The sequence below is a fragment of the Momordica charantia genome (genome assembly GCF_013281855.1).
Source record: "Momordica charantia cultivar OHB3-1 chromosome 6 unlocalized genomic scaffold, Mcharantia_2.0 BLBB01000006.1, whole genome shotgun sequence".
NCBI lineage: Eukaryota > Viridiplantae > Streptophyta > Magnoliopsida > Cucurbitales > Cucurbitaceae > Momordica > Momordica charantia.
Genome location: NW_028275164.1, coordinates 1,941,611 through 1,967,276, shown reverse-complemented (window position 1 = coordinate 1,967,276; position 25,666 = coordinate 1,941,611). Strand labels below are relative to the sequence as shown.

At 34.4% G+C, this 25,666-nt stretch overlaps 3 protein-coding genes and 1 long non-coding RNA gene across 22 annotated transcripts; 1 reads left to right on the top strand and 3 right to left on the bottom strand.

Annotated features, from left to right (window-relative positions):
* Positions 1–8: 8 nt before the first annotated feature.
* Positions 9–3,919, bottom strand: LOC111006847 (uncharacterized). 7 transcript variants are annotated; one of them, XR_015791280.1, is made up of 5 exons: positions 3,502–3,919; positions 2,231–2,424; positions 1,961–2,116; positions 932–1,095; positions 9–468 (listed from the first exon to the last, which is right to left on the bottom strand). It is a non-coding gene; the product is annotated as an uncharacterized LOC111006847 (long non-coding RNA). The 7 variants fall into 7 exon arrangements; XR_015791281.1 differs by lacking the exon at positions 2,231–2,424 and adding an exon at positions 1,230–1,286 and having other exon boundaries at positions 3,502–3,915; XR_015791284.1 differs by having other exon boundaries at positions 2,362–2,424; positions 3,502–3,914.
* Positions 3,920–7,694: 3,775 nt separating this feature from the next.
* On the top strand, positions 7,695–13,311 carry LOC111007133 (Nuclear transport factor 2 (NTF2) family protein with RNA binding (RRM-RBD-RNP motifs) domain-containing protein). Its single transcript, XM_022279356.2, has 9 exons — positions 7,695–7,851; positions 8,782–8,970; positions 9,345–9,648; positions 9,729–9,961; positions 10,054–10,231; positions 10,513–10,634; positions 10,729–10,791; positions 12,495–12,558; positions 12,723–13,311. The coding sequence occupies exons 2-9, from the start codon at positions 8,782–8,784 to the stop codon at positions 12,980–12,982; spliced, it is 1,413 nt and encodes a 470-aa protein (XP_022135048.1). The 5' UTR covers positions 7,695–7,851; the 3' UTR covers positions 12,983–13,311.
* Positions 13,312–14,956: 1,645 nt separating this feature from the next.
* Positions 14,957–18,551, bottom strand: LOC111007305 (replication protein A 70 kDa DNA-binding subunit B). Of its 3 annotated transcripts, none has more exons than XM_022279620.2 (11): positions 18,273–18,551; positions 17,746–17,892; positions 17,417–17,635; positions 17,127–17,304; positions 16,747–17,017; positions 16,563–16,665; positions 16,359–16,483; positions 16,194–16,272; positions 15,958–16,102; positions 15,505–15,786; positions 14,957–15,420 (listed from the first exon to the last, which is right to left on the bottom strand). In XM_022279620.2, exons 1-11 carry the CDS (start codon positions 18,398–18,400, stop codon positions 15,223–15,225), a joined length of 1,875 nt encoding a protein of 624 aa, XP_022135312.1. In that variant the 5' UTR covers positions 18,401–18,551; the 3' UTR covers positions 14,957–15,222. The 3 variants fall into 3 exon arrangements, with proteins under 3 accessions (XP_022135312.1, XP_022135313.1, XP_022135311.1); XM_022279621.2 differs by having other exon boundaries at positions 16,777–17,017; positions 18,267–18,550; XM_022279619.2 differs by having other exon boundaries at positions 18,267–18,548.
* Positions 18,552–19,497: 946 nt separating this feature from the next.
* Positions 19,498–23,997, bottom strand: LOC111007326 (homeobox-like protein). 11 transcript variants are annotated; one of them, XR_015791956.1, is made up of 5 exons: positions 23,633–23,997; positions 21,833–23,078; positions 21,450–21,667; positions 20,985–21,338; positions 19,498–20,012 (listed from the first exon to the last, which is right to left on the bottom strand). XR_015791956.1 is itself a non-coding variant. In XM_088126102.1 (3 exons), the coding sequence occupies exons 2-3, from the start codon at positions 22,999–23,001 to the stop codon at positions 21,460–21,462; spliced, it is 1,377 nt and encodes a 458-aa protein (XP_087982228.1). In that variant the 5' UTR covers positions 23,002–23,078; positions 23,633–23,996; the 3' UTR covers positions 20,880–21,459. The 11 variants fall into 11 exon arrangements, 1 of the variants encoding a protein (XP_087982228.1); XR_015791957.1 differs by having other exon boundaries at positions 20,985–21,667; positions 21,833–22,485; positions 22,585–23,078; XR_015791952.1 differs by having other exon boundaries at positions 20,985–21,088; positions 21,210–21,667; positions 23,633–23,996.
* Positions 23,998–25,666: the final 1,669 nt, after the last annotated feature.

Sequence of the window (25,666 nt, the reverse complement as noted above, 5' to 3'; positions counted from 1 at the left end):
TTCTGCAATTGCATAAAGTGGATCATCAATTATTGATACACCAAAGTCCAAACAATATTTTATTCATTTATGACAATAATTAAAAATAAAGAACTGACAATCTCAAAATAATATTTTATATATAAGATCTGAGGTGTGGGCTTTAAACCAGTCCTTTGCTTCAGTTTCTTCTGGGCAGAGCAGAAACACACGCCATAGCCAGCCATACACAAACAGTGGAATAATGGCTTTCAATGGAAGAGATCAGGCCAGCCCCATTACTCTTCTTTTGTACTATTAGCAACTTTGCTTTCAATTTCACACAGTTTGGAAGTTTAATTTTCGAGCCGTATTCTTTGTTCAAATGATGTTCGAGTAGTTTGTTTTTCTTTCTTTCTCCCTGTAGATTGTTCGTCTTTTAGAACGGTTGAAGATGTCATTTCTTCGAGGATACGAGCTAGTAGAAATGACAAAACTCCCCAGAGATACCTACACGAAATAGGACAATGAAGTTAAGGCCAAGAATAAATGAATCTTTCCCTCCAAAATTATGTTCGAGAACATGGATGAAGAATGCATTCCAATTTTCACCAACTGTTCTAAAAAATACTTTTTCAGAAAAAAGAAAAAAAAGTTTCCAAACAACTCCTAAATAGAGGAGGATAGAATCTGACTCCAAAGTGAACAGCAAAGGAGGCTACTTAGCTCATAATATTGAATTATCATCACTATTATTGAAAGGAGAAAAACAAAGAAGGTAAGAATAATCCGTCAAAGGAGATAACCATAGACTGAATACCAAGAATTATAACAAAGTACAGTCAAGATGGAATCTGTAGCCCACACAAGTTTCTTATGATAACAAGATGGAATACCAAAGTTTCAGGACAAACAAAGAATTTCAGCCACACGTATAAAGCTTCTTATGATAACAATGAAAAGGGATTCTTACATAAATGATGTGGAAGAGATGGAGCCAGGGTGGTACCGTTGAGCTCTTAAATGGCCCCAGGGTTGGTTGGATGTCAACCTCCTAGGAATGTAATATTTGGCATCGATCCACGTCTTGAATCCTCATAACCAAGCAAACTTCTTTCATTCTCTCCAATGATTGAACTGAAGATGAGACATCAAAATAAATCATGTAAAGATCAGATGTAAAGTTTGCATCAAAGTCAATCATAGAGTTCACGCTTATCATTTGTGTGATTGAAGGTAACAGCCATCAATGTCGGTAAACAGAAACTTACATCGTCTATTCGATTTTTTCCACGTCTTTTCCCTTCTTTTTTCCCCCTTTCCGAAAACTAACATATGTTCCAGTTTAGACACCACAAAAAATATGACTCTTTCAGCACAGGTTTAGAGATGGAAAATAAAACACAAGTGGGAGACTAACAAAATAGACAAGTATTAACCATCATAACTTAGTGGAATAGTCAAAAGAACAAGTGGTAAAAGGTTGGAAGTTCTTGAAGTTATGAATTCAAATCAATGTCTTTCACCTGCTTTAAATATCAAATATCTTAAGAATTTTCTAACACGGAATCCAGCAATTGTCTCAAGATTGGTTGAAATGTGTATCAACAAACTCAGACACAGATATTGTGTGTGTGTGTGTATATAATAGACAAGTAGATATCCCATTCATATTTCCATGCTGTTATATTGAGATTTTAAACAAACACAGTCATTAACAAAGTGAATCCAAGATGCAAAGTATGGTAATCGCCCTCTATTGAAGTCAAGGACCCTAAGTGAATGCCTCAACCATATATAATAATTCTACCTTGAGTGAAAGGCAGGGCAACATAACAATAAGTGAAGTGGGTTACTTTTCCACTATTCCATGTACCTAAATTCCTAATAACAAGTCAAATGGTACATAACTGAAAAAAGAAACTTCAATGGATAAAACATATATTAAACATTGCTAGGCTACCTTTTGTTGTACCTAATTATGCAGGTAATGGGGACTGACCTTATTAATATCAATTATCTGTTGGCAGAAAGCCATATAACGACTTTTAGACAGAATGGAGCAAAATCTTATTATATGTTTTGGGTTGGTGCCTCATGGTTGATTGCAGTATCGCCTGGCAGGAGAACTCATAAAAATCCAACTTCTGCATCAAAACTGCAAAAGAAACAAGTTCATCGTCTATAAATATGTATGGTATACACCTCCTATCTGAAGGTTAATAGAAAATTAAAATTAGAAGAAAAAAAGGTTCATGAAAAAAATACACACAGACATCACACAGATGACGCTTGTGGAGAATGACTGTTCTAAAATTTTTAATCTTTGAACTACAAAAATGTGCAACTCTCTCTTCTTGCATATTTTTTCTTTTCCAGAATGTGGATCGATTTGGGCTTTACTCATTTCTTAACTGAGCTTTGAGCTTTAAGTCTTGTCGACAAGGCGTACTGATGGCAAGAGAGCTTCATGGTTCAAAGTGCATGGGTGACGATCAATAAACAATATTTAAAACCAGATTAGCTATGAAGCATAGAGAACCAAGATTGAGACTGCGATTCTGTTGTAGCAGAAGGGAACTTCACAATAAAATGATCGTAGACCCCGATGAGCCCCAATTATAGAGCTATAAATGTATGATCTCAATACGCAAAAAAAGACAGTTTATTAAGTGAAATGCACAAATCATATGTTCAGAAAGAATTTAAGAAGCATGGAAAATGCAAGCACAATACAATTTTATACTGGTTTGAAGTCATATTGAGGCTTAAGATTAAGTTCCATTCCCTCAGATAAGGTAAGGTAGCTGACATCTCATAAGTAAAGAATCAATTTGTACCAGCTAGATTTGATGCAATGGGAAAGCATTAACATGCTTTGCAAGCAAAACAATAACCATGGGGACGAATTGTTAAACCGCCAAGGCACCAACCAAATAACATAGTTGTTGGCTCAACTTGGAGCTTAAGAAAACTATATTTAGCATTCTAGCTTGACCTTCCCAACATCATAAGGTGATTTATGCTGTGATAAAATCACTAAATGTTTATTCCCATGTTCAGTCAAGCAGAAATTATGTGTCTAGAAGTGATAAAATAGTAGTTATTGACCAAGACAGCTTAATAACCTTAAATTGTTTGTCCTCGGCTTAAAAAACAGCTTAGTGACCTTATGCTTTATTACATTTTGAGTAGATTAAGGAACATTTTACTAATAAATTTAAAAAGGAGCAGATGAAAAATAATTCCCACCAACCTTTACGACAAAGACAAAATCCAGAAAGCAACATACATGGATCACCTAAATAATCTAAATCTAAATCCGTGAAAAAGACTATACAGCTCTATGATAACTGACCTAGATTCCGATCGGTTTTGAGAAGATTGTATCGGTACAGCCTAGAACATAATTCAAACAGACACAAACAAACAAACATAAAAAAAGATATTGAATCAATTCCTACCACTTTACACTACAAACACAAAACACCCAAAAGCGTACAACGAGAAGCGCTGTTAATTTAGGACAACAAAGAGATCCACCTCCAAATGCTTCCGATACCCTCCGCCACGGGCGTCGCCGTCCTCATCGGAAGTCTTCTCTCCGATCAGCCACTCAACTGCGACCTTCTTGAAAAATGGTATCGCGTAGAGGGGGCGATTGCGACGCCGATTCTTTATATCATAAACGATTTTCCGATAATGTGGGGACAATGGGCATGAGCTCGTGGGCCCTATTCTCCGGCAAGGTCCCGTGATCTTCCATGGCTTCTTGAGTGATGGGCAGCCGTTCGGCAATGGGATTAGGCAGGGGAGACTAAAACGAAGGCTTGGACTATGCTCCTCATTCGATTCGAACTATATGAATCGAAATGGATTATAAGTTTCTTCCGATTAAATTAATTCAAACTTTATGGATATATATTCCTAAACTGATCCTGGAATTGAATTACCTTGCGAATCGGATTGGATTATCTGGCTATCGTGCCGTTTATTTTACAACATTTTTAGCAACCATTTTCTTTTTTATTTTCTATTTTTAAAAGTTTGGTTATAATTATAAACAATTTGCATCTTTTCCTTTTCCATAAAAGCGACATAGATCCACAATAATTGATATATATCTCAAATCGAGATATTATGATTTTGATCTCCTACTCTCATATATTGTACTAAGAAGAAAAATAATTTACATCTTTTTTTTATTATTTATATTCATGAGTATCCAGACTAACTTACATGCTCATCTGCTAATATGAGACAACAGATTGATCCTACTACATTTGATTGTCGAGTAAATACATAGAAAATTAATTATTGGGTAAGTGATCAAGTACGAGTCATTATCTTTTAAGTCCTTTTGATCCCTTCTTTTAAAGTTATATTTATAAAAAAAAAATTAGCAATTAATGACATCCAATTGAATTAATATATATTTTTTAAAATGTCACTGCTCCTTTTTATTTTAATATAGCATAATTTTAAGTTAGACTTTAATAGAATTATGATGTTTTTGTACAATTTTAAACTTTCTGCTAGGTTTAGAAGTATGTATTTATTTTATGTTATTTATACTATTACCTCCTTGGATTTTTAGAACGTTTTTAGAATATGAATGACAAAACAAATAAGTAGGTAAAAATAGTATTTATAAAATTGATTTTAAGGGGAAAAAACCAAAGTAAAATGGCTATTTAACAATTTGGAGGATAACATAATATTTATAAAATTGATTTTAAGGGGAAAAAAACTAAAGTAAAATGGCTATTTAACAATTTGGAGGATTGGTCCATCATTTTGGATATAATCATTTTGGAGAGAACAAGGGAAATCTCTAATACTAAGGCATACTATTTTATTCATAATTCAACATATCATTGTGTAATATATTATCTTATTTGATAAACCTCGTATTATTTTTAAACTTTATTTATGTAGAAAATAATGAATGACAATAGCGTAAAAAAATTCAAATTATCCAGTATTACAAATTTTTTCATAAATTTACAATTTTTAGAATAGATTTGATACAACTTAAGTATAGTTCGACCACCTATATTGTTGTACTCAAAAACTTAAATTAAAATACTTATCAATCCATATTAACCCATCAAGACTATCGTCGACAAAAAAAATTATAAGTACATATCACTTAAATTTTATAAATATCGTTTCAATTTTTTAAAATTGCATTAAAAGATTTATCAATCCAACTCAACTCATCAAAACTATAAGAAATAGAATATAAATTTATAAAATATAATTTCAAACTTTTTAAAGTTGCATTGGTTAAAACATACTTTTTGTTGGTTTTATTATTAATAATTTGTTATATTTTTTTATGACAAATTATTAATAATAATAAAATAAATTGTAATTTGTTATAAAAATAATAATAAAACCAACAGAAAAGTAACGACGAACAAAATGGAAAATAAAAAACAATAAAATCAATATGAAACTCTTGACCTTTGGAATAAACCCACGTCAAGCATATCAATTGTATTATATTTAAGTAATAAAAAAAATTGTATTATATTTAACATTAAAAAATAGACCAGACAAAAAAAAAAAGTCATACATTAAGGGAATATTCATCGTGCTTTTGCTTATTATTTTTTGCGGTCAAAATTGACTAAAAATCTCTAAAAACATATATTTTGAAATTTGCACACATTTTCTTAGAATTTTCGTGGATCATCACACGCGATTTAAGTCAAAATTCAATAAACAGTTAGTTGTTCGATGGTCGTAAAATTGTGTGAAAAAAAACAATATTGAGGGTTAAATTATTTCAATTCTTGTATTTATTTAAGTTTGCTCCATTTTAAAAATTTATAAACATAATTTCAACATATTTAAAAAAAATTAATGTCTTTTAATTTTTTAAGTTCACCAGTTGTGACTAATTTTGTATAAATTATTTAGAAATATATATACACATCTCAATAATACATTGGTATTTTACCAAGACAAATCACAAGTAGGGAATTACAAGTATTTAACAAGGTATGTGTTAGTTAATGTGAAACTTAAATGTGACATAAACTTTTTTTCCAACTTTTGTTTAACTAATTCAAGCATTTATCTCTAATCTAAAAATCACGATTTCAAATTTCTATCCATACTAAAAATATTGATATTAATTAAGAAGTAGAGACGATAGATTTTTATTATAAATATCACAAATACCGACACCGATACCAATATTTTTATAAGTAGAGATTTTTATTATTAAAAAAGTTATGTCACATTTAAATTTCACTTTAGCTACGACGTACGTTTCCTTGTTAAGTACTTGTAATTCCCTACTTGTGATTTGTCTTGGTAAAATTTATTATTGAGACGTGTATATATATTTCTAAATAATTACTATTTGCCTTATTTAATTTTTGTTGTTTTAAAATTAGACAATTTAAATTAAATAGTTAAGCTTTTCATTTTTTTAATTGCTATTTGCCTCGTCTCATGGATTAATATTTAATTTAAAACCATACAAACTTAAAATATTGATATCAAGTGTCTACATTAACTTTGGTGTATTAAGAAATAAAAATGCAAAAGGAATAAAAGATCGTTTAAAGTCTAACAAATGTATTAAAATAAAAATTAAAAAGAAAAGAAAGAAAAACCACATCAATGCAAAATTAAAAGTATTAATAAATATAAATAAATATTAATTTGTATACATAAGTATCATCAAGATTAAATTATTGTCTATATTAATTACATGTAAATATAAATTGTTGTCTATGTTAATTTCATGTAAATATAAATTGACGAATATTTAGTAAAGACATATATTTCTTTTGGTTTAAATTTTCATACGAATTAAGAAAAATTAAAATATTTACACTATAATATTTATGCCATTTTTTAGTGTTATCTTTGTTTATTTTTTATTTAAAATTCATCTTCAAAGTTTTTACAATCATTGAAAAATGTCGTGTGAATTTTACTACCAATTATATCGTATAAGTGGATAAATTTTGTTGATTTTACAAGTATATACATTTATTTCATCTATTAAAATTTCAAAATAATTACTAATATATATATATATATATATATATATATATTTTTTTTTTTGAAATAATACTAAAATATATTTTGATAATATAGTTCTTTTGTTAATATTTTGATACAGCAAACACTCGAGGGAAGAAAACACATGAAATTAAAATAAAAAATATTATAAAATTCAGAAACTAGATTGAAAAAATGATTTTTTTAATATTACCAGTATTTAAAATTATTTTAAAAATAATGTTAGTTACAAACTTATTCCAAAAATGATATTTTCAAATTTTATCCACTACCAAATCATCTCTTACGGTCTTATCATATCCACTTTCAACAATAGGTTAAGAGACGACCTACATACTTGGCATTGCATGTCGTCTTTATACAACCGCGTTGCATTATTTAAAAACAAAAACTTCATAAACCAAGTTTAAATAAAAATTACCACTTTGGTGAAGTGACTATATTCTCGTTTTCTAATTGATAGGTCTTTGATTCAAGCTTCACAATATTATTATTGTTATTATTTTGTTTATTACCCAATATAACGTTATATAGCAATTTTTTCCTTTTAAAGCAATTTAAATAAATGTTACTCATTGACATTTATTTTATCTTCTAAAATAAAATAATTAGTATTAAAAAATAACAATAATTATAAAATAAATATTCCTAATAAAATTGAAAGGAGAAAAAAAAAAGTACAAAAACAAAACACCCTTTTCTCAGCTCTCATCAAAATCAAACCATTGTATATAATGATATAAAGCGGCTCAGAATCTTTGCTCTGTGTTTCGTATTCTCTACTTGTTTTCTAAGCGCTCGGATCTCTCTCTCTCTCGGAAGCTCGATTCTCTGCCCTTCAAGCAGGTGCTCGTTTTCTTCTCCCTCTTGCTCTCTTCAATGTTCTTGTTGTCCGGATGTTTGCTCCCGTATTTTTGTTTACTTGATCTGTAATAATCGGCGTGTGCCAACGTTTGATGAATGATCTATCGATGATTACTAATTTCTGGTCAATTCTGCTCTTCTTCTTCTACATACGGTTGATCTGTATTAGGGTTTTGCGGGGTTTCATTTTATTTCCCTTTTCCTGCTTAGGGCTTAGCGCTATCGGTCGCCTTGTGCAACTCATTGCTGTTCCTCTACGATTTGCCCCCATTTTCTTCCCGCTCTTGGTTTCTAGTTGTGTTTAAATTCCGCTTAACTCTCCTTCATTGGGTTCTTCCCCGTTTTGTATATTTCATCACATCAATGAAATATTTGTTTCTCATTAACAAAAAAATGATTCCTCTTAACTCTCACTTGTATTGTGGTTACAAGTATACAGCGTGGTCGTCTATTGCAAGTGTCGTGTAAAATCATCCGACTATTTTTGCATATATGTCCTGAAGTCGTCTACGGCGATGAACTATGGGTTGTCAGTCGTAAGAAGAACATATTGCTGATATTATTGTTATTAATTTTGCCCGAGATTTTACTTGAGTCCTCAGTTCATTAATTTATTAAACCCTAAATAACTGCTGCTTTGTGTGATATTTAGATGTCGCTGGTTAGGCACTTCTTTTACCATTTCTTTTTGGGTTTTATTTTTTTGCAACAGTCGTATTCTTATCTTTGTTCTTATAGGTCATACGTGCTGAACAATGTTTTTAAATATAATATTTAGTTTAGTTGTTTCTCTTGGATTCGAGTCACATTTCTATTCAACCAACAATTAAGGTTTTAGGTGAATTTCCTGGTATTAGTTTTATTGCATTTCATTAAGATTTGCTCATGTTAGTGCTCTAAATTATCGTGTAGATGGCGGCAACACAGGAAGCCAGTTCTTCCCCTGCTCCCAGTGCACAAGTGGTTGGGAATGCGTTTGTTGGGCAGTACTATCACATCCTTCACCATTCTCCCCAATTGGTGCATCGGTTTTATCAGGATTCTAGTTTACTAAGTCGTCCAGATGTCAATGGAGCGATGACAACAGTGACGAGCATGCAGGTAAAGTAGTTTTATGAGTGTATATTTATGATATTGCCTTCACTCTATACGGCTGGAGAATAATTATTGAACCTTATTTTTTTGGAGTCAGGGATATAAATAATGTAGGTTCCAATCATGTGGTTAATAGTATTGTGGTTATGATTTTAAAATTGTTTATGGTTACGATAAAATGGTTTTTGAGTTCCAATGTCTCGTCATTGTAACTTGAAGTTGAACCATTTAATATTCATTAGTTTCTTGTAAAGAGCTGAATTTTTCCTGCTTGTCTGAATTGATTAGATCGATGAACATTTCTTATTGTTACGGTCTATGGAGAATTTTTAGTTCCAAGTGCATAGTTGCCACTTAAAGTCCAATTTGTATTGTGACAGGCTATAAATGACAAGATCATATCCCTGAATTATGGAGACTATACAGCAGAAATAATAACTGCCGATGCTCAGGAGTCTCATGAGAAAGGAGTGATTGTTTTGGTAACAGGATGCCTAACTGGCAAGGATAATTTGAAGAGAAAATTTTCCCAAACATTTTTTCTTGCTCCTCAGGACAAAGGCTACTATGTCTTAAATGATGTGTTAAGATATGTTGAAGAGACTGAATCTATTCGAAGTAACTCTTCTTCTGGTGATGCCAACAAAGAGAATACGACAACAGCTACTTCAACACCAGAACCGGGTATATACTTTTTTCTGGTACAATTTACTTTGTTATGCCTAATTGCAGAATTGTGAGATAGCTTTCTGCTCCGTTTACAGAACCATCTCATGCTCCCAATCATCTCACTGTGGATCCTGAAATGTCATTGGAAGAGGAAGATATGAATAATGATCCTGAAGTTTGTGACCCTTCCAGTAATGAGGAAGGATCGGTGATCGAAGAGGAGGAGGTTATTGAACCCCCGCACCCAAGTGAGCACGAAGTAGTTGTGACAGTAGACTCAGCCCCTGTTGCCCAAGAAGATGCTCCAAAGAAGTCGTATGCATCAATTGTGAGTTATTGATTTCTTCTTTCTGCATGTTTATTATTTTGATGCCAATCTCCTTTCAGACATTGACTTTTAGCTGACTTGATATTGTTCAGGTCAAGGTACCAAAGACAGCATCGGGTCCTGTTTATGTTGCAACTAGTTCTGTTAGAGCACCACCTCCTACCAATACTGATCATCAGTCTATTGGCCTGGTTAAACCTGCGACGGTTCCTGATGTTTCTGCAGCAAGTGGTGACAACCTTCCTGAAAGTAGTAACCTTCATGAGGAAGGTGTGTATGTGTGTGCCTTTTTTATAACTGGGAGTTGGAGTAGGAGCTTTGCTCTCCTAAACCCGGGAGACATCAAGGATTTTTTTTTAGCACGCTTATGTTTATATATATGGATATATATTTCTCACTCGTTTGTGTATGCATTCTTTTACGTTTTGCAACTATGTACAAATTATTAAATCAATTTAATAACACTTAGGTTGTTATTTTTCCACCGGTTTGTCATGAAGACACATTTTCATTTACTTTGAAATTTAATATTTTGCCGATGCTCATTACAGCTGAAGGTCACTCCATATATGTCCGGAACTTGCCATTTGATGCAACGGTTGAACAACTTGAGGAAGAGTTTAAGAAATTTGGGCCTATTAAGCGCGATGGTATCCAAGTTAGGAGTAATAAGGTCCTCTTCTAATAGCTTGTCTTGCATTTGATTCCAATCTGATTTGTGTTTTTATCATATCAACATTTTCTTTTATGTTTTATTCTTCCCGCAGCAAGGATTTTGTTTTGGATTCGTTGAATTTGAGCAATTGAGCTCTGTGCATGGTGCACTCGAGGTAACAATGATTACTGTGCACATCGACCTTATTATTGCAATTGTGAAATTGTTTAATATGTTACTCATGTATCATTTTCTCTATAGCTGCTGATTGACCATATTGTCCATTTAGGTTTTATTATGAATAATTTTACGATTATAATCTTATTTGATTGGGAACATATGATCCAATTTAATAAGGATTGCATTAAATTAGGAGTTTGCATTTAGAAATTTGTGCAGTATTATTTGGATTCTTTGAAGGTTATTTTTCCTATAAATATTGATTTCTTCTGTTTAAATCCTAATTGGTTTGACTGAATGAATCATGTACTGTATTGATATTGTGATATTTGTGCTCTTGCTTTCTGTTTCTTTGTTAATTTCCTGGGTACTGGGATATCTTACTATAGAGCATTGGGAGGATCTTGATTCTTGTGTGCTCATATTTCATGTTCTCCATTACATTTCTTTATTCTTTTCCCCTGACCCTCATGTACCTCTGCTGCCCAATATTTGCATGATCATTCACCACGAAGGTTTTTTTTTTTCATTTTAGAATTAATTCCTTCCCTACCTTTTCATTCTTTGACCAACCAGTTGTTCAAGCTTAAAAAATCAGTATTCTGATGACTCATTTTAGCTATAGATGCTGTTACACAAATCACAGTTACTTCACTCAAGGATAACTTGATTGATGAAATCTTTTACCCCTTTCTATCTTTCTTTCGTTCTTACAATCAACATTTGATTGTAACTTTGCAATATTCATAACTCAAGTATGTTGCAATTTGAGTACGCATTTGCTGTCTTATGTCCGTGAGTCTCAAGAGTTGCACTCTTTTCAATATAAGCCCATGCTTTATGTGTGGTTTCTTCTTTTCTAGCACATTATCCTGATGTTTTCAACTCTTGGTTTATAATTAAATTGAATGTTTACTGAATTATGATTTCTGCTTCTGTTTGCTTTATGTTCTGTACCTAGTCTTGGTCATAACACCATGCCCACTTTTATTTTGTACTACTTCCTTTTAGTAAATTTACTGCAAACTCAACAGCAGGATAATGGAAATGAACAGCAAGTTATTATCATTTATGATTTGTTTTTTTTTTGGTAAGAAAACTCTAGGGTCACTACTAATGCTTCGTCTTATTCATATTTATGAATGGGGTTTTCCAGCCTTGGAGAGAAAAGGTCTGCTCAACTTTTGTAACTAGACGGCTACTTGGTTTGTATTTTGTCACGAATCAGCTCAAAATTAGGCTCGGAGGCATAGTAAGGGGTCAGTGTCCGGGAGTTGGGTTGACTTTGTGCGTCCAAGTAGATTGATCAACTCTTTTACTGATCTTTTTGCTTTGAAAATGTCATTACTTGATCTTCACCAGACTGTCAATTTTTCTCTGCATATTTTTTAAAATAATTTGGCATGAACTGAATCGAAGAAAGATAATATGACTCATGGCTTTTCCTGCCTAGACAATAGTTTCCAAATTTTAATTGAGAGTACTTGTCTGGATATTAAATGTCCCACGATTTTTGTAGCTTCATATATTTAAGATCAAACAAGAATTGACAATTGTAAACTTGGTGCGAGGTTTGGATATGAGCTAAATTGTTGTATTTTATTATTTTGTTCTTCTCTTTCCATTTGATGATACTGTTTGTGTATCCATTTGGATTTCATATGGATGTACTAATTTCTCTTAATTCAACAACACCAGGCTTCGCCAGTCACAATCGGTGATCGTCTAGCTGTTGTCGAGGAGAAGAGAACTACCACTCGAGGTGAGCTGGCATTAAACGCTTAATTTATTATCTCATTGGTTAGAGTATGAGTAGGGCTACATTTAAGCTGTATGGACTTTATAAGTAGAGAAGAATTCATGAATTCCTGACCAGTTGATACAACAATAGGTGAGCTGATTGTGTTAATAAATTGGTTTATTCAGTTAGCGGGAGTGGCAGAGGGAGGTTCTCTACGGGAAGAGGAGGCGGATTCCGCAATGATAGTTTCAGGGCAAGAGGGAACTACGGTGGTGGCAGGGGCTACGGTAGAAACGAGTTCAGAAACCAGAGTGAGTTCTCAGGACGACCTCGGGGTGGTTCGACTGGACGCAATGGGGAAGGTTATCAACGGGCGAACCAGAACGGAGGTGGAAGGGGAGGAGGTCGTCAGGGTATGGCAAATCGCGCTGCGGTTTCTGGTTGAACAGTTAAGCAAGAGATACGTTGACAATTTTTTTGACAGTAAAATTGAGGATGAGCTCTACTTTTCTCTTCTTTTCTTCTTCTTCTTTTTTTTTTTTTGGAATTTTTCCATCTTTGAATGTGGGCGGTTTGGGGTTTGGGAAATGTTAGGATATTAATGCGGTAGAAGAAACTGAAGGTCCTCCCTAAATTAGTCATTTACATTATGTGAGAAGATAGTTTTGATTTTTTTTTTTTTACCCCTTAACGCTTCATAAAGCTGTATGCCGTTAAAGCTGTTTTGATGCAAGATCTTTTTGCTATTATTATTACATTATTATTTTGGGGTAATCTCTCTCACACATTCTCATTCTCATGAACTTATGATTGTTTGGAATAAAAGTCAATAGAAGATTGTCAAAAACTCGGAAAACAAAGTCGTTGAAAAAAGAGACGAAGCAAGAGCAAGGGCATTATCTTCTAAATACAATCAAACTATCTATTCATATCCTGTAAAGATCTTTATAAACTGATTTTATTGCTCGGGATGAGCAATATTGTAAGAAAAATCATATTCTGGAAGAAGCCAAATTCTTGAAAAGTTTGTGTATCTAGTAGACTTTTGTCTTGTTTAGGTATTTGGTGTCCTATCTACCAGTCAGAAAACCCCTGAGAATGACTTGTACCATATTACTAGTCATAGTATGGATATTGTACTTGCCTTTCTCCTGACGTCTGTAGTTTTCTCTTTACCTTTGCAGAGTGGTATCGTTCCCTAAATATTGGGTAAAATTCTGTCGACATTTAATCACAGAATCCCTTGACCACTCCAATACAACAAGTTAAAGTGACCTCTAGGCTTCGTCCACAATGCGTAGGGCCCGACAAAGGGAGGGGAATGGAAAACAAATTCACAATGAATGAGTAATAGGAAACACTAGTAGTTTATTGTTTTAGGTGGCCATGGTACCACTCTACAATTAAGTTCATCTAGTCTAACATGATAGAGAAGTTTTCACCACCCCTCACGCTGGATCATCACAAACTTCTCTAAGTGTGAGCCAATCTTGTGTACAACATTTACAATTTAAACAAATTAATGGAGATTTGATCCTACGGTCTAGGAAGTTACTAACATCTTGCGATTGCTATATACTTCGATAGATTATAAAAAAAAATACTCTTAACGAGATATGATAAAAATTATTGTGAAATAGAAAATTCATTGTTTTTCTTTTCCCAAAAGTTATTGATTAATAGCCATTGGCTTCAATAAAGTTTGGGCAGAAACTTTCCAAACACTGCATCATAACGACTCCATTTGCAAGTCTTGATGCTGAAACTATAGTAATAAGAATGAACGTAATGTGTCGCCATGGAAGAAGGATCTGTTCTCCTTGGTCCATTCAGTTTAATCATCAACTTAAAGCCAAATGCCAGCCTTTAGATTCACCCTACTCGATGCCTACTTTCAAGTAGAGCAAGGGTGAGCAAAAGTTTTCAAAAAATTGAGTCGATCGATTAAAACCGACTCATCGCCGGTCAATTTGGTCAAAAATGTTATTCCCGATCGAAACCGACCAACTTTATTAAACAGAAACTGAAAAATGATGTGATTTTTTTTTTCAAAATTTTACTCTTCTCTGTGAGTAGTTTTTGTATCTCTTCTCTTCTTCATTTCTCCGGAAAACCAATTTGAAGAGATGCAGAAGAAGCTGATAATTTTTTATTCTTCCACTTCTTCATCTACAAACCAACCATTGGTACAGTCGATCGATCAGAGTCTAAAACCGACAAGCTCCAACCAACCTGAGGATGATTATAAGAAATGTTAGAAGTAGACATAATACATGAATTACAGTTTGTCGAAGCCTGTAATTTCTTTGGTAGGTGAAAGGGAAAAGTGAAAATAGTGCTTTTGCGCCCATTGCTCTCAGTTAAGTTAGTTATGTTAGCGAGGAACCGAAGTCCTCTTAGTTATGCAACCAATTGTAACTTCTGTTCAACAATTTGAAACATTCATAATTGAATATCTACACCATTTTTCTTAACAAAATTCTTGCATTTGAAGCATCCAGTTACCATAAGGCATAACATGTGAACTAAAGGCTAACATGCTTCCATTTGGTAATGGCAAATAAACTATTCCCCTGAGTTCACTAAAGAAAAGGAAAACTGCTAATTGCTGCTTTAAATTTACATTTCCTACCAAAGTCCTAAATGATCTGAGATAGATAGTCATGGCTCTGCAATAATTCCCTCTTAGGGAACTTTCATCTTTGCTATCTCTTCTAGCAAGAATCTGGATTCAGCAGCAAAGTCAACTGGAGCAACAGACCTGACAGTGATCCTTTGTCTCTTCTCATTGTTGTATTCATTCTGAGAAACACTAACCCGGAATAAATGGGGAACCCAAGTGGCTTCTTTGAGTTTCAATTGATATGAATTCTCCTCTCCCATCTGCAATTACAAACATAAAGAAAAGATCAACCCACTTTGTTTCTATTCCTAAATGTCAAGCTCTTGGATAATCTGATTCCTTACCTGTGATTTGAGCTGGTCAAGCTCATCAGCAGAGCATCCAATAAGCCTCTCTGCTTCTTCGTTGAATGTAGAGAGCCAAGCTTCGCCGCTTGCATCAGAAACTCTCACAACCATTATGTACCTTAAACTGCATTCTTCATCATTTTTCTGGCAATTTTCACACCAATATCCAGATCCAATTGCTTCAGTCACCTTCTTGTTGCATGTTTTACATGCACGATACCACATTGTTTGATCAGGCTTAATAAAGCTAACATATGCTCTAATGCTGAAGAACATTGGCTGCGGAAAAAAAATAACTTCATGTCATTATCACTGAAAAGTAAATTCTTTTAGCATCGAAATCATAAATTTAACTGAACAAAAATTAAAATAACTTATTCTTATTCAAAGGTTTCATAATTGTGTTCCCCATAGAAAGTTTCAGTTCCTGTAGTACAAAGAATATAATACCTTTTCTTCACCCAATGATTTGCCTTGGAGTATATGAGACAGGGAAACACGGTCGGAATACATGGACCTCGACCCAGTCTTGGATGATGGGCTCAGGCCAGAGCTGACAGAAGCCATGGACATGGCTTTTCCTTCAGAATCATACCTGTATGTAGATAATGAAGTACGTTACTATTTACAACTATAGTTGTAGGTAATAATATGACACCGGCTCAACAAATTCTTTGTAACCTTACCAGGATCTCAAATGTTTAGCTTCCGGAATGTCTGGATTAATCAAAACTCTGCTCCTACTTATTGTCGACAGAGATACACCTGCAATTGGAAGCAAATAACATGTTACGGATAGAAGTCGCCACCTCTCCCCACCAAGCATAAGTTCACTTCAATTTCAGCAGTACCTTGAAAATCTCCAACTCTGAGATATTTCAATGCAATTACGGGAGATTGATCAGCAATGTCAAGCAGTTCCTGCCCCACATTGGTCGCAAGATCATTCCACAGAGATATCACGACTGTCTTCTTCCTGCAATTTGATAATCACAACTTTAACATGGATGGAATAAATTCGGCACTCTCTTCATCAATCAAAACCATGTACTCACGTCTCATCGGCAATAGTTATATCACGTTTTGGAGCTATGTCATTGTTGCTTTTCCTTCGAATGCTCATCGTAGGGGAAACACTTTGAACAACTCCAATAACATCTGCCAAAGTGCAAAATTACACAAGTGAACATCATGAGCACGAAATCAGACAACTAACATTTGCTAGGACAGAGTTCTAACCAACAAGATCCTTCCCGTTCACGTGAGTACCTAACATGTCAATCTTGACAAAATTGAATTTCATTTTAGGAATGAGAGCAGCTTCATTGCTGACCTCATCCACTTCAGAATTCTCATTTAAAGTCATTTCGTAATCATTTTGAACTGTATTATACTGCTTATTGGCAACTTTCAAAGTTCCCTTAGAGATGTAATAAACTTTGCCAAGGGCAAATTTTTCATAGAACTTCCTTGCAGCTTCATTAAACATCGTAGCCTGTATTTGTGTACCCTGAACCAGAAAAATCAAGTAACATCACTTGCATATCAACATAAAACTTAAAAGGGAAATTCTTTCCGTGGACAATGATAACAATTTAAACCATTAGCACTTTACTTACATCATCATCTGTCAACTCCACATTGAAAACGCAACCTTCTCCTCGAGCATTCTTGTATGTACGCATCTTTTCTTTGTTTGTAACACGGGCTTTGATGGTCCAATTTGCGTGATAAGGATTTAAAGAAACAAGGGGATGAACTCTCCTTGTCATGGACATCCGTGCAGCTGGTGCCATACTGTTCATGGAAAATAAAACATTCAAAAACATATCAGTATACGCACCCTCAAATTCTACAACTTGATAACAGAGTCCAATGAATTTGAATCTTTTAACGATCGCATACTTACTTTGTACGCTGCTCGTGTACAATTTGAGCTGCTGATTTGGTAACCAATTCTTGCTTTGGCTTTAAAAGGATACCAGCCCCGGTATTCGGTGCACTCTTGTTATCATCAAACTCTTGTTTTGGTTTCAAAACAATGCCCACATCCTCTTTCTTAACCTCAGTTTTAACTTCCATTCCTAGAGCAGGAGAAACCACCTCACAATCCGTCACGATTAGATACCTGGTAATAGGTAAAGCACCATGAATGATAAACCAAAACAAAGCAAATAACAATTACAAATTAAATGAAATAAAGTTTTTCTTTTCCTAAATTTGACCATTGATGCTCACTTTTCTTCCTTGTTTGGGATATCATTGAGAGTGTATCCAAGAATACGGATAAGACCCAGATGTTGAATGTTTCCAGAGATAACCTCAGACGTAAATTTGGATGGGAGAATACCTCTTAGCTTCGCACTCCCATCGCTAGCAGTAAACCTGAAAGTAAACCAATATCAATTAAAGAAACAGTCCACATCACCATCAAATCCACGATCACAAATATCAACAGAAAACACGCTGATTAAGCACCAAATTACAAGAGTTCAACGACAGATCACGTTGCAGTCCAGCCAGTACATGCTCTAGACCGGGAATCCGAACCCATAAACAAACTATATAACAAATATGACATGAACAACGAGATCCAAACTAGGGTTTTAACTCTTAAGCATGTCAACAAGGACTTCACCGAACATATAAGATTCACATGAACTTCAAACATGAACTAAAACAAATGGGATCTCCTACAATGCAAACGAGCGCAAATGACAACAGAACACTAATCTGAGTTCATATGAGGGAAAACTAACATGTACCGATTCCCCTTGGGATCGAGATCGACGACCTGAACCACGATCTCCGGAACATCCGAGGGCGAGTCCGAGGACGGATTTGCCAATATCTTCGAAATCGCACCGGAGGTTACTGTTGCTGTGTTCGCCATTGATGAAGCTAATCGCAAGACGGTGAAGGAAAAAAAAAACTAAGTCTAAACTCTGAGAGATTTCCGGCGAGAGGAAGGAGAAGAGAAGATGGAGAATGAGGCGAAGAAGAGAGGATTTGGAGGGCTTTGTATTTGATGATTCAAGCGGGAAATTTTTCTTTTGATCTTTGAAACACAGAAAATGTTTCGTTGTTTTCGCGGCAAAAAAATATTTTGGATTTTTTCTTTCCTAATTTTTCCTGAACTTTGTAAATGTTTGGCGCCGCGCAGATAGTTTTGGCGGTCAAATATTTCTCGATTACGATTTTGCCCTTCTCTTTTTCTGAAATTACGCACTGACCCAACCTTTTGGGCTTTCGATCTATCACATATTTTTATGTTTAAAAAAATATCAAACTCGTAGACTTTTAATTTGAGTCTTAAATTTAGATAATTGTTTCAATGTTTACAATTTATTTAATTTTCACCAATTATGATATAAAATACTTTAAAAACTCAATAATTTAATTAAAACCAAGTTTATATATACAATTGATTATTAAATAACTTCGTTAACTTATACATGTTAAACAAAAAAATTATTAAATCTATTGTCTTTTTTTTGTTTGAATCCTATCAGTAGCGTATCAAACATATATATTATAATTCATTTGACATGTGATGTATGACTATGATGATACTTTTTGTAATAAATTTTTAAACGAAAATTAATCAGGTAATAAAAATTATTATACTTTTGAAATTTTAAGATGTAATTGGATGAAATTGAAAGTTTAATTACACCGGTTAAAGTTGATATTGTTTCTTAAGAAAATAATGAAATTGATAGTATATGGAATTAATAAATTACCGTTGAAATACTGTGCTCTCATGGTATTGGTGAGTTGGATATTAGTTAATTTTATATTTTTTTAATTAAGTGGTATTTTTTCCATTTTTCTCTTCTTTTCCCCAGTTTCTCTCTCCCATCTTCCCTCTTATTTCCCTCTCATCTTTCTCTCACTTCCCTACTTCTCTGGTCTGCGTTTTCTCTCCCCTCTTATTTATTTCCCTCTCAAGAAAAATTATTCAAATTTCAGATAACTTATCACCAAAAGTAAATCCTCAAAATACTCGATTGTTCAATTTTAGTTAGTTAAAATTAGTTCATCAATCATCTAACAAGAAATTTGTGTACATTTGAAAGCTCGATCGGAGCTGCCGATTATTAATATGGATATCTTGTTAATTAGCACCAATTAATAATCTCCTCTGGAATAGCCCGACATGATTGTGCACCCCGAATTCGTCCTGATTTTTCAATCGCCATGGCTAACTCTAAAGATTTCGAATTCGAACATTTCAGCCGACGAACGTGCCATTTTCTTGGGTCCAGCTTTCCGAAATTGCAATCGAATCCGAACCCTAGCACAAGCTTGCTCGAGAAACTGCCGATCGGAGAGTTGTAAGTATTCCGGCAACTATGGCACGAGGATCTCTTATTCGGACGTCGGATCTTTGGGGTGCTGGTAATGCCATAGTTTGAGCTTTGAAGGAGAGGGATCCCTTTGTGTAAGCCTACGAGAAATGCACCGACGGCCCATCCATGAGCCGTCGCCGGATTAGCACGCTTCTGCTACAAATTGCGTTGAACGTCGTCATAGTATCAGAATGACAAAGGAGAAGGAGGGAAGAGAGAGCAAGGGGAGAGGAAATAAAAGAGGAAAATGGGGGAAAACCATATAATTAAAAATTAAAAATAATATTAAATTCATCATTCATATTTCATTCAATTTAAATACCGAAACAGTTGGTGTATTTTACCCGTAAAGATATTTAAAATCTGTTTTTTATATTATTTTTTTTAACTATATATACATCCAATTCAACAAATCAAAATTTTTTATTCTCCTGTCTACTTTCCCGCCTCCCTTTTTATTTTTACCCATTATACACCAATGAGCATTTATGTAGTGTTATACTAATTTCAAAAAATATTTACAGTCTTACCGACTACTACTAGAAGTTTGATAATTCTTTACTGTTCTTAAACAAAAAATACATCCCTTTTATACATTTATCTCTCGTACACAAGATGAGTGCTAGCTGCCAAAGTAATTGACACATATATCTTAAACCAAGAGGTTGTGAGTTCGATCTCACTTCCCCATATGTTGTGCTAGGAAAAAAAAAGATGGATGCCAACTAGTATTGAAGTATACAACATAATATTCTTATTAGTATTTCTTTAAACTATTTGATGGTGAAATTTTGCTCTCTTATCAAAGTAATTGCAAATTACATTTGCTCATTATACTTTTCTGCAGGTTTATGATAAATAACAATGACCAAGAGTTTCACATTTTTTAAAGCAAATCTGTCACTAATAATTGTAATAGTAAGACTACAACATTCGTCATCCCACCAATATATAAGTTAGACATTATCATATTACTAATCTCCAAACATTCAAATTATCTCCCAAGCCTAACACGAGTAATACCACCAATATATAATATATAACTTAATAGACAAGACATCTTGCGCATTCAAATTCGCATACAAGCAAATCTATCTAACAACAACAATAACAATATTGGCTCACCTCATTTCAGACTACGCACCAATCTGATCAAACTGGAAGCCATCTACATTGGTTCAACAGCCACACAAATGCACAAGCAGCAGATTAAACAACAAAGAACTCAACTGGGTATTAATTATATCAAGTCAATCAAAACGATATAATTGGTATGATTCTCATGCTTCACCAGAGAGAAATCCATAGAAAATGAAAAGCATATTTGATTCGAGACAGGATCAGTGTTACCTTCTTTGAACCGTTTCTTCATTTCATCAGCATCAGCACCAATAAAATTGTCAATATCACACAAATGATAGTGTAGAATTCGAGTCCAAAGTTCGTTTAACCAGTTATCCATCCAAGAATCGAGAAAAACTGTGCCTACCAAAACAAAATTTGTGATGTTAACAGAACTAACTGTGCAAACTATCCTGTTGACATATCCTAATTACATAAGAAGAGGGGGCAACGTCATATTTGATGAACCTGTACACTTTCAACTACAGAACGGGCAGCAAGAAAAGCAAGAAAACCATCTCTTTGGAGCATTTGCAGCTGCTTTTGGGGATTCGCTTGTACTTGATTCTTTTGGTGTCTCTGAGCTTGAAGCAGCAGGCTGTGGCGATTCTAGCTTCGTCTCTTGCTTCGCCTTCTCGGGATCTCCTCCCTTGAATGAAATGCTCTTTCCTCCATCTCCTGTCAATCTTAAATTTCGAGAACAAAACATTGATATATTTATTGATCTGCAACTGCTGTGAAATATATTATGTACATGTAGTAAATGTGTTAAAAGTGAATACGAGCATTCCTCTACTATTTCAAAATAAAAATTGTTTAGTTGACAGGAAATTGAGAATGTAGTGGCTTACATTGGAAACTGGAAAGATTTTGTACTGCCTTCTGATTGATGAGAAAGGCTGGCGGACTGAGATGACGACTCTGTAAGAGTCGCACTCTCCTTGCGATGGTTTTCTGAATTTTCCCTTATAACCTCCCTCATTGTTTCTGCAGCTTGTGCTTCATTTGCTGCTAAATCACCATTCGGATGGGTGCCTTTCAATCCACCATCAGAAGGTTTAATAGTCAAGGGCTGGTCGTGACTCGGCAAGTCAATTAATGGAGACATGGCCGTTTCACCAGGCCTATATAGCTCACCCGATTTTCCCAGCCAACACAATTGTTCTCTGGTAAAACTCATGTTTCCCATATGAATGCTGAACAATGATTCATTTGAAGCAACGCTCCATTCCATAGCTGATTTAGATTTAGTTCTGGAAAAGACATGAGATGGAATTCTATACGAAGGGGAATTCGGATCATCAACTCTCTCCATCAGTTGAGTTTGAGGATATTGAGTTGCTGCCTCACTGCCTGCGCTCAAGTCTATCCTATTCGTTGGAGCTGCTGGTGATTGCCCATTGCTGGCCATGGAGCTGATGGGAACATCATCATCACTGAAATCCTCGACCAACCTGTTGTCCTTGTCCATGCTTGGAGAGCTGGGATTGTTTGACACTCCACCCTGTTGAAGTTTAATTTTACGTTTAGCTTCAGACTCAGATGATGAGGACGACGACGAGGAAGAAGTTTGCAGACTTTTACTTAAATCTGCCTCCATAACCTTTGAATCCTTGTTCTTTTCAGGCTTTGGGAGCTCAATCACATGATCGCACAGAGAAGATTCAGATGCGGATGATGATGATGATGACCGTGATAATGAGCGGCTTGATGTCTTGGCTGCACTGGGAAGATTAGCTGCAGAACGAGTCTCTATATCATCACTACTAATAAACTCAAATTCAGACTCCGAGTGTCCTGCAACATTCAACTCTTTTGTTTTCAAAGGGTCACTTGTTCCACCAGGGAACTCACTGGAATCATTTAAAATCAGTTCAAAGGAGCTGTCAGAGGAGGAATCAGATGCAGAGGATAAGGAGGAGACTAACTTTTTGCTTGAAATAGGGAGACCAACTTCGCCCGTACTGCTGATGGGATGTGTCTTTGATTCACCGGCCTCTATCTTTTGCCCAGATTCCATAGATTGAAGATATCTGAATTATGTCGTCAGGCACCACTCTCCAGTTTCCCGGTCAGATGTAGTCTAAAGATTACTGCCTATAACATGCAAGAAAATTAAGCATTGTGTTTAATTAAACTCGATTACAACTGGTTCTAAGTTCTAATGCGTCGAAAAAACATATTCGACAGAAATAAGAAATGGATAACTGGCTAGCTCCCTTTCGTCATTGATCGATCGCATTGTGTTTAACAAAAATGGAAGGTGGGGAGTCAAACAATTTTCTTCCGGAATTCGAGTTTCACCTCCAACCTTCGATCTATGGCCAACATCGGTAAACGCCTAGCTAGAACCCTAAATTGTGAGATCAAATTTCCTGAAACTTCAAGACTCGGTACTATTGCATTAATTGAACCGTACCCTATATCGTGATCTATCTATTGCCACGAAATGAATGATTCCTTGAAACTCCACAATCCGTAGATTGCATTACAAAATAAAATCCGCGTTTCGATCACAATCAATAACGACCGATTCAATAATCCCTAACCTCGCATCCCCAAATATTTAAGAACAGACGAATTTCGCAAACTACCCACCTGACCAAGAACCACAAATATTCAATCAACAAGAACAGAAACGAAAATCTTACGTCGAAGATGTCCCAAGTGGTGGAAGACGAAAAGCTCATAGAGACGGCCGGCCGGAGAGAAGAGGTGGAGAGGCCTCCGACGGGCCCTGATTGGCAATGGCGCAGAGGAATTTGGGAGAAGAAAAGAAAACCCAAATGCAGAGGAACCCAATTGAAGCGAAGAAGAGAGAGAGGAGAAACGGAGAACGGATGGAGGAAGGGAGAGATTTGTGGGAGATGAGAGAGAGAGAGTGAAGTTTGAGAGTGGAGAGAAGGTTATGAGGCGTCGCATTGATTCAGCCTTTTCTTTCTCCGAATAACCAACTTTGCCTCGCTTTGGCGCCATCTCCCAACTTACCTTTTTTCACCATTTTTGGGGTTTCTTTCTCTCTCACAGATGAATTTCAGGTGTCTTTTCTTTTCTTTCTTTTTTCTTTTTTTATTTTTTTTTTCTTTCCCATCCTCCAATTACTATTTTAATTTCTTTAATTTGGTGTCGTGATTTGAGCTCTGAGTAATAAAAATTTTGTAAATGTTTTTTTTAGTAGAATATGTGGAATTAATAATCGAATTCATAGCTTCTTGGTTTAAGAGATATGTCAGTTATTACTTAGCTATACTCGCTTTTGCTAACAAAAACAAATCGTAAATGTTGTATTGTGTTTAAATTGTATTTTTAGTTATTATTCTTTTATATTGATTTTAGTTTTGTATTTTGAGATAAATCTTGCTTGTTCCTGAAAATATCTTATCCCCTATAGGTCGTAGAGAGTTCATAATTCGAATTTGTTTCAATTCTCGGAATATAAATGATATCCATAGAAATACAGCATTTTACAATGCAAATAAGGTGAAAACTCGTCATCAAGTTTTAGATAAAAGAAGCAAACATCTCGATAGATATAAAAATAAACTAAATAAATTCAAGTTCTTTCTTTGGCCGGAGCGTATGAGTTGTTTGTGAATATGATGTGCTGAGTGGTGCAAGACAACCCCTCTGTGTGGCAAAATAAGAGAGACTGGGAGGAAGACAGGGAGATTGTACCTTGAACTTTGGTGTGACCTTAGTAATGATTGAGGTCGTTTCGATGTATTATGAATTTAAACTTTTCTCAATTGTTATCCAACTACATTTTGATTATCGTGGTGATGTTTGGTAATTTACTGGTTATTTTTTTTTTTTTGAATATTATGCGTTCACCTATAAACGTCATTTACACATCTCTTGAAATACTCAATTTTAACACGATAATGACAAAACCAATTCAATTAAAAAATTAACTTTATAATAACTAACCGAACAAAACCTACACTAGTCTAATGGTCCCACGTTTTAATTACGTTCCGTCAAAGAAAATTAATATGCTATTAAGATATACGCGTGTAATGGGAAACTCGTCTTGAGAATGCCTCCAATTGTACTGATTTCAACGTTGAAACTTGTTTGCTCTATTTTACAAATTATGTCTTCACCTATAATGAATGACACTAAATTCAAATGGCATGAAATTTACTTCAAATATTAAATAGGGATTTATCTTATAATTATTATATATATTTGTTTATGTTTCGATAAACAAATGCGGAATTAAGGGTATCCATTTATCGACAAGTTCACCCCAAATTAGATGAGGAATCTTCGTTTAGACCTACCACGGATGAGGATGAAGGAAAATTTTATCCATCACTTAAATGGGGACGAAGACGGGGAATACGATCCTCGCTCCTGTCCTCATTCCCCGCCTCGTCCTTGTTATATATTGTAAATTCATTGTGATATGTTTAATTTTATATACATAATTAGAGTAAAATGAAACATTATATTTTCTTATTTCATGTTTTAATAAATGTTCCTTTAAATAAGGAGAAATAAGAGTTTTGATTCTAATTTTATTAAAAAAAGTAATGTAGTAATGAGATTAATCAAAACCACAAAAATAATAAATGAGGGATGATTTTGTAATTATCATTTTTTTATTTCAAAGTTTCACATTTATCGTACTAAAAAGTCCAACACAAAGTGAAAAAAAAACTGTAAGACGTATCAAATCATAA

Excerpts from the sequence above, each read along its gene's own strand:
- LOC111007133 (XM_022279356.2), top strand. The coding sequence starts at position 8,782 with ATGGCGGCAACACAGGAAGCCAGTTCTTCCCCTGCTCCCAGTGCACAA. Across the intron at positions 9,962-10,053 it reads AGAAGTCGTATGCATCAATT|GTCAAGGTACCAAAGACAGC; the intron begins GTGAGTTATTGA and ends GATATTGTTCAG. Across the intron at positions 10,792-12,494 it reads CTGTGCATGGTGCACTCGAG|GCTTCGCCAGTCACAATCGG; the intron begins GTAACAATGATT and ends CAACAACACCAG.
- LOC111007326 (XM_088126102.1), bottom strand. The coding sequence starts at position 23,001 with ATGGAATCTGGGCAAAAGATAGAGGCCGGTGAATCAAAGACACATCCC. Across the intron at positions 21,668-21,832 it reads AAATCTTTCCAGTTTCCAAT|ATTGACAGGAGATGGAGGAA; the intron begins GTAAGCCACTAC and ends TCGAAATTTAAG.
- LOC111007305 (XM_022279619.2), bottom strand. The coding sequence starts at position 18,400 with ATGGCGAACACAGCAACAGTAACCTCCGGTGCGATTTCGAAGATATTG. Across the intron at positions 16,273-16,358 it reads CAGAGTTGGAGATTTTCAAG|GTGTATCTCTGTCGACAATA; the intron begins GTACTGCTGAAA and ends TTCCAATTGCAG. Across the intron at positions 15,421-15,504 it reads TTGACCAGCTCAAATCACAG|ATGGGAGAGGAGAATTCATA; the intron begins GTAAGGAATCAG and ends TTGTAATTGCAG.